Source organism: Lethenteron reissneri, chromosome 6, assembly GCF_015708825.2.
Source record: "Lethenteron reissneri isolate LAM-NWPU_2019-01 chromosome 6, ASM1570882v1, whole genome shotgun sequence".
Taxonomy (NCBI): domain Eukaryota; kingdom Metazoa; phylum Chordata; class Hyperoartia; order Petromyzontiformes; family Petromyzontidae; genus Lethenteron; species Lethenteron reissneri.
Genome location: NC_083784.1, coordinates 5,099,843 through 5,107,493, shown reverse-complemented (window position 1 = coordinate 5,107,493; position 7,651 = coordinate 5,099,843). Strand labels below are relative to the sequence as shown.

Sequence of the window (7,651 nt, the reverse complement as noted above, 5' to 3'; positions counted from 1 at the left end):
CCCCCCCCCCAACCCCCTCCCGGTCGACACATTTGTCCGCCCCCCGCGAAGACAGATTCACCGTGCAGCTTGAGGCACGGTGAAGCCACCCCCCCTCGCCCCGCCACCTCCCCTCCGCATCTCCGATATAACAATTGTGATTATTTGTGGCCCTTTGTCAATCCACCGCTGGATTAAAGTATTTCTGCCAACGTGTGGGCCGTGAGGGTTGTTCGACCATACTTCACCGGTCAGTGCTGGGTGCTGATTGGTGGACACCCCCCGGAGGGGTTCAGATGTCACTCGCCACTGATGTCAGCCGTGGGCCGGCAATGGGACTTGGGATGCTGGGTTCGTAGCGCAGCGTGCTAGCCACCCTGTGATACAACTAAGAACCAAGTAGTCTGATTATCAAGGACACCATCATCACACCGAGTCTCAAGTTCTCTTCTCGGGAGGGTCCTGCTACACTGGGTTGATCGGCCAATTCCCCCCCCCCCCAACCTTCTTGAAATCAACGAGAGTTTGGCTTCGTTATGGGAGGAACCCGGACAACCCGGAGAAACCCCAGCATCCATCCCAGCTCCGAAAGGCCAATCCCACTGCCGCGCAAACACCGTGCAGCACAGAATAGACCACCACCACCACCCCCACCACCCACCCCCCCCTTCCTACGTGCACGACAGGGGAAAACAAACCCACTTGCTGTACTGCCGTCATCAACCTGGCCCGCCAACAGAGCCTCGCAGCCAAGTGGGTTGGAAGGTTCAACGCAAGTCTCTACGTGGCGGCAAAAATAACAACAGGAAAAACATCGTAATAAATCAGAATTCGCTTTTTTTACGCGTCAGTTTGCGTCCACTCTCAAGGAGAGAGAATGATTCAGAGACAGAGAACGGAATGATTCAGAGAGTAGAGAATGATTTAAAGAAAGTACAGAATTACTCGGAGACACAGGAATCCGCGGACGAAGTGGGAAGTTTAGCCAGAACCGGTGTGTTCAACAAATTGCCCAAGTTCTGTGGTCCTACATTGAATGCTCCACCAATTCTGCCGAACCCTTATCACCGCACTGGCATCTGTTTGCCGGCGCCGTTCGGTTGTTGACGAGCTGACGATGCCTCTGTCGCTGGAGCGATTAATCGCATCGGAGGAGTCAAAATGAGCTCAGCTCACGGTGATAACCATGCAGTCCAAGGTGCACGCCCATCACCTTATGGCTCAGAGCTTCTCACCAAAAGACAAAGATCCCCCGTATAGCCTTGAACGGACCGTTGGGGCAAGTGCTGTTCGTGAGCACAGCGCAATAATCAGGAATCTATTTCCCCCGAGTAAAGCCCCCATTGAGCTCAGAGGCTCTTTTTCAAGGGCGTCTCGACCTCTGAAGACCAGCGCGGCACACGAGGGGGTTGGTGGCCAACACCGCGCCCGGCCGCCTTTGTCTTCCCAGCGACGATATGATGATGTCTACGCGCCGCGCCAGGTGCTCACTTTCCGCCGAGTTGACCTGTCCGAGGCCCAGGATACAGTTCTGACATTCGTCACCGATGGTCGGATGCGAGCGTGAGTCCTACTCGGTTCTTTGGGTCGGTGGCCCAGTGCTGCCAATCACCGTGCCACGACTCCCCGCATACAGGGCGTGTGTGGTGTGGTGTGTGTGTGTGATAGACTCATAAACACGGCCATAATCAGCCTGGCCGAGACACGACGGCGCCAAACATCCACCCAGTCCCACAGAGACAAAGATCCCCCCCCATCCGTATAGCCTGGACAGACTGTCGGGGCAAGTACTGTCAGCGCCAACACCATTTGAAATCCGGCATGGCACACGATGGGGCAGGTGGCCAACACCTTGCCGGGCCGCCTTTGTCTCCCCAGTGGCGATCTTTACACACCGTACCAGGTACTCACTTAAGGCTGAGTCGACCTGGGGGAGGCCCAGGACCAGTGAATATTTTCGCCACCGACGTTGGCTGCGAGTGGGAATCGAACTTGTGTTGGTCGGGTTCGTAGTGCAGTGCGCTAAATCACAACACACTATCGGTTCCCCACAATGTCCTACCCAACAACAACAACAACCCCACTCATCTTTACACACACGCACGCACGGGCACACACGGCAATCTTGCAGTGTCATAACGAGTCGAGAGGCCTGTCCAGCCGCCCCCCCCCCTCTCTCGCCCTCACGCTCACTCATGCGGGTCATACCGGCCAGTGGAGGAGAGAGACACACGTTGAGGAATCATCATCATCATCATCCCGACCATCACGTCTCACGGCTTCCACTGCGCCGCACTCGCGAGCCCGTCAAACAATCAGCCGGCAACTCAACGACACCCACGGATCGGCGAGGGCGATCGGTCCACCGAGTGGACCGATCGCCCTCGCCGAAGTGCGCAGGAGCCAAGAGCCAGAACCAGAGGTCGCAAACGGGTTTTGATTCCTTACCCGTACCCGGCCGCACCAGGGTCGCAAACGGGTACCCGTACCCGTACCCGGCCGTACCCGTACCCTACCCATACCCGGCAGGGTACGGGTAGGGTACGGGTATCGGGTACCTGATTGCGACCTCTGGGATGAAGCCATGTTGCAGGCGCGGGTGGGTTGATTCTAGGAACTTGAATTGTGAGAAGACACAAGACGTTGGGAAATGAGTGACAAACAGTTACTCACCAGTGACTCACGGTCTACCCGTACCCGGCCGCACCAGGGTCGCAAACGGGTACCCATACCCGTACCCGGCTGGGTACGGGTAACCGGGTATCGGGTAGGGTACGGGTATCGGGTACCCGGTTGCGACCTCTGGCCAGAACCTTTGTACCATAACACCGCATTTTCTACACCTCTCTCGTGATACCTTTTACGGCTGTTGTTCATAAGCCATCGGCGTTGCAAACCATCTCTTAGATTTGTCCATTCATTTGTTTTGCTTCCCGAGGGAGTTTCACTTGCTCACCGAATAACTTGCCCGAAATAGGATTACGCCCCTAAATGTGATTATGCATATCATTATTATTGTACAGCGTCGTGAGATGCAATTCGCATGAATGACGCGCGTCAAAACGGAATTAACAAACGCCACATTTTAGACCCAAACATTGCACCTTTGGTTATTCTTCCCTCGAAGGCGCCGCAGCAGTGCGACTGCGGGCCACGCAACCCACACTCTGGACCGTGCACGTCAAACGCACCGTGGCCGGCGCTCACATCAACGCAGGAGGAGGAACAGCGACACGACACGAACTCTCTCTCACTGCTGAAGCCCTCTCTCGTCGTGGCCAGCAGAAGACCGCGACATTGGCATCGAGATCCTGAAAATTTGGCGGCTGCTGCTGCCATCCTGCACAATAATCTAGACACCCAGCCTGCCAGGGCCTCGTGGTGTATGTGGCGTGAATGGTGCAGTCTAAGACCTCCGTTCCAACTCGAAGTCTCTCGTCTGGCCTCTCTGTGCACGTGCTATGAAGAAGGACCATAGCCCGAAACGTCGTCTACATTTCGATTTAAAGCTTTCGTGACTGCAGGGATTCATCTTCTTGGTTCTTTCGGTAAAGTCACGTAGAAGGGAAGTTATAAAATAATAAAAATATATTATTATATTATATAAGTTTATTATGTTTTATTTTTTATTGTTTTATTACTTCCCTTCTACGTGACTTTACCGAAAGAACCAAGAAGTCGTCTACATTATACATTTGTGTTACTATCAGTGCCTCGGTGTTATTGAGGAGCGTATGGAGTCGGGATGGTTGCTAAGAGGGCCAGGTGACGTGACGCTCGTCTGGATGACCCTCCCTCGTAGAGTCATTCACCCACGAGCAGTCTGAGAGATTACTCATTAATTATATTATATATTCACTACTTCCCCACCCCCCACCATTCTTCCCTCTCTCTCCACCTCCTCTCTCCCACCCTCTCTTCCCTCCTCTCTCTCTCTCTCTCTCCACCTTTCTCCCTCACCCAGCCACTCTCTCTTCCTTTCTCTCTCTCTCCACCTCTCGCTCTCCCGCCTACTCTCTCTCTCCACCTCTCTGCCATTGCCACGTGGATGTGAGTGGCACCACGGTGACTAGGAGATGTTAACTACCTCGCCTGCTATGCAGGAGGCCGTGGGTTTGATCCCAACCCTGACGCCTGCTGCTGTATATTTGGCAGTTTGCGTGTCTCTCTCTCTCATCATCATCACGGTGGCTAGGAGATGTTAACTACCTCGCCTGCTATGCAGGAGGCCGCGAGTTCGATCCCAACCCTGACGCCTGCTGCTGTATATTTGGCAGTTTGCGTGTTTCTCTCTCTCATCATCATCGCGGTGGCTAGGAGATGTTAACTACCTCGCCTGCTATGCAGGAGGCCGTGGGTTCGATTCCAACCCTGACGCCTGCTGCTGTTTATTTGGCGGTTTGCGTGTTTCTCTCTCTCATCATCACGGTGGCTAGGAGATGTTAACTACCTCGCCTGCTATACAGGAGGCCGTGGGTTCGATCCCAACCCTGACGCCTGCTGATGTTTATTTGGCAGTTTGCGTGTCTCTCCCCGTGATCGCGTGGATACTCTGGCTTTTCCCTCCACGTTGAGAATCAGCATCCCGCGGTTCGTAGTAATTTGCATGCTGCTGCTTTAAATTTCCACCTCCGCTGAGCCTCAATTTGCGATGTTCAGGTCGCATCTAAGAAAGAGCTTCGTAGCTCAGTGGGCCTCGCCTGTAAAAATAAAAAGCAGTTTAGTTTTAGAGTGGAGTTGGAGGTCAAACGATCCAGAGGTCGGCAGTTCGATTCAATGTTCCCGGCGCGGCGGGTTTACAACGATGCGGCGAGTTTCCTAAATCACCCGCCCCCCACCCCCCCGCTGCCTCGCCACCTTCCTAACCCCGCAGCGTCAATGTCGAGAGCGGCTTCGTCAACGGTGCGGGTCTTGGGGCAAAATGTTAGGGGGGGGGGGGTGACTCCCAACCCCCTTCCAAAGACTGCCCTGGCCAGCGTGGAAGAGTAGGCCATGGACACCCTGCAGGGGGAGGCGGGCGGGGCGGATTCTCCAGAGAATCCTCTCGCAGATGGCATCCTTCTTCCAGCAGTGGCTTGAGCAGGGAATTGCAGGGCTGCTCATATCTTAACGGCAACTTTGTTTAGCACTCGTGTGGGGTATTCTTGGACGATTAACGCGTTAATAAATAAAGCACAGCTCTGTACTAGCACGTAAAAATGTTAATATTTATGTATTTGTTTTTAAAAAATTCAGCTTACGAACAATTAAATTGTCCAAGAGTCTCCATGTAAGTCTACGGATCTCTATGTAAGTCGATAATTCTGCGTGAAAGTCCATGGGTCTCTGTGTATGTACATGGATCTATACGCGAGTCTTTGGATCTCTGCGTAAGTCTATGGGTATCCATGTAAGCATGTGGATCTATATGTAAGTGTTTGGACCTCTGTGTAAGTATATGGATTTCCATGCAAAGTCTATGGATCTCGGTGTAAGTCTATGGCTATCTGTGTAAGCCTGCGGATCTCTGTAAGTGTATCCACCCCTTATGTATGTCTATGGATCTCTGAAAATACACGAGTCTCTGTGTAGGTCTATAAACAAGTCTACAGATTTCAGTGCAAGTCTATGAGTCTTTATGCGTGTGTTTTTTTACGTAGGATCTATGGGTATCCATGTAAGTCTATGGATCTCTATTCAAGTCTGTGGATCTCTATTCAAGTCTGTGGATCTATGAGAACGCCCACGAATCTCCAGGAAATATTACGACTCCCCAGGTTTTCTGCGGGTCTCTGTGCGAGTGTGGGTCTCTGTTCGACTCTGCGGGTCTGTGTGCGAGTCCACGCAAGTCCTTCTGGCTGCACTAGGCCACGTGTTTCTTGGACTCTGACGAAGGCCGCTCGCAAAGGCCACGAGGATCGATCGTCATCGGTGTCGCCATCTACGTCTGCGCCCCTCTCCGTGTCTCCGAGCGTAGTAACGGTGGTGTCAGCTTGTAGCGCTGTGCCACCGCCACAACGTTCACTCGCAGGAGGAGGAACCACACACGAGCGGGAACTTCGTTAGGGTCGCAAACGGATACCCGTACCCGGCCGGGTATGGGTATCGGGTACCCAATTGCGACCTCTGCCACGCGGAGAGACGCAACAAAATTCCTACTCCACCTCTCCCCACTCCTAGCTCTGCGGTGCTCTATACACGGAGGAGTTATTGACCAATTAATGGGTGTTTACGTGTGGAAGGAAACTGGAGCGATGGGAAAAAAAAACACACACACACGCGTGCAAGGATGAAACACTATCCCATACAGAAGGGCCAGCCCACACTTTGCCGTAGCGCCTTCTCCGGGCGAGCCGGGATTACGGTATCCTCCTCGACGCCCACGACTTTGGAGAGTCGCAGCGGGAGCGCGGTGATCCACCGACCCTCACCGCCTCCTCCGCCACGGCGCCGGACTGCGGGCCACACGCTCGCGTGCATGCGTCTGTAACCCTCCTTCGCTTCGCTCTGTCACAACAATCGCGGAGGGCGTGCAAAATGATCCGGGGTCCGTGATCCATACGGATCTACTCCCTCCCCCCTCACGAGAGGCGGTGGGGGGGCGCGGCGGGGGGGGGGGGGGGGGGGGCGGCGGGGGGGGGGGGGGCGGGGTGGGGCACTTCCAGGCGCGACCCCGACGGCACCGCCTGCTACCTGCCTCGCTCGCTCGCTCATTACAACGATTCAGCCTCCGCTAACGAGACGTGACCCCGCCGCCCCGGGCGGGGAATCGACGTCTGATTACACAAATGCAACTTTTCATCTTTTAATTCCATGACGAATGGAAACGTATCGACCTCGCCTCCCCTCCCCTCCCCTCTCCGTCGTCATCGTCGTCGGAGGTCAAAGAGCCGCGCTGACGTCACAGAGCCGTGACGGCGCCCACGCCGCCAGCCGCTCGCTCCGACGCGGCCCAGTTCGCACCCCGGTACGAGGTCGGTTTTGTTTTTCTCTTACCGCTCGAGCTCCTTCCATTCCATTCGAGCCCCACACCCATCTTTCCCCTTCACCAATAGAGACGATCTATGAGTCTCTGTGCGAATCTACGGGTTTCTATGCCGACATCATTTATATGGAAATAAGGAGGGAGGGGGGGGGTAGGGGTTAGGGGACAACTGCCATTGCACCCTGACCTGAGCCCCCGAGCGTCCTTTACAGTCATTCAGTGATCTTATCTGATCGGGAATTAATTAGGCCCTGTCTCCGGCTCAAATGCAATCGCCTAATGGATAGGAGCCTATTAGGGGATTTCCTGCGCGTGTTCCTGATGGGTTCGGGCTGAATCGCTGCATCGACCCGATCGGTATCGATCCACAACCCAAGCCACGCACACGTCAGATCGCGAGTGCGAGGACCGAACCGTGCATCTGCTGGAACCGGTTCACAGGACGACCCTTTTGCAGAAATCAGGGGCGGCCACATTCACCATTCATGGACAGTGACATTGACGGGTTCAGGACCACGTACAGCGCGCCAATGATGAGTTCAGTACCATGGAGAGCGACACTCTTGAGTTGAGGAGCATGGACAGTAACTCTGGCGACTTCAGAACCATGGGCAGCGATATTGGTAAGTTCAGGACCATGGAGAGTTACACTGGTGAGGTCAGGCCCATGGAGAGTTATACTGGTTGGTTCAGGACCATGGACAGTTA

General features: G+C 54.5%; 1 protein-coding gene across 1 annotated transcript in view; it reads right to left on the bottom strand.

Annotated features, from left to right (window-relative positions):
- LOC133355102 (syntaxin-binding protein 5-like) overlaps positions 1-7,552 on the bottom strand; it is a 24,104-nt gene extending 16,552 nt beyond the window's left edge. The window contains exons 1-2 of the mRNA XM_061572403.1: positions 7,490-7,552; positions 6,285-6,465 (exon numbers count right to left, since the gene is read on the bottom strand). Of these exons, the coding sequence (XP_061428387.1) occupies positions 6,285-6,465; positions 7,490-7,552 (244 nt within the window). The remainder of the gene's footprint in view (positions 1-6,284; positions 6,466-7,489) is intronic.
- Positions 7,553-7,651: the final 99 nt, after the last annotated feature.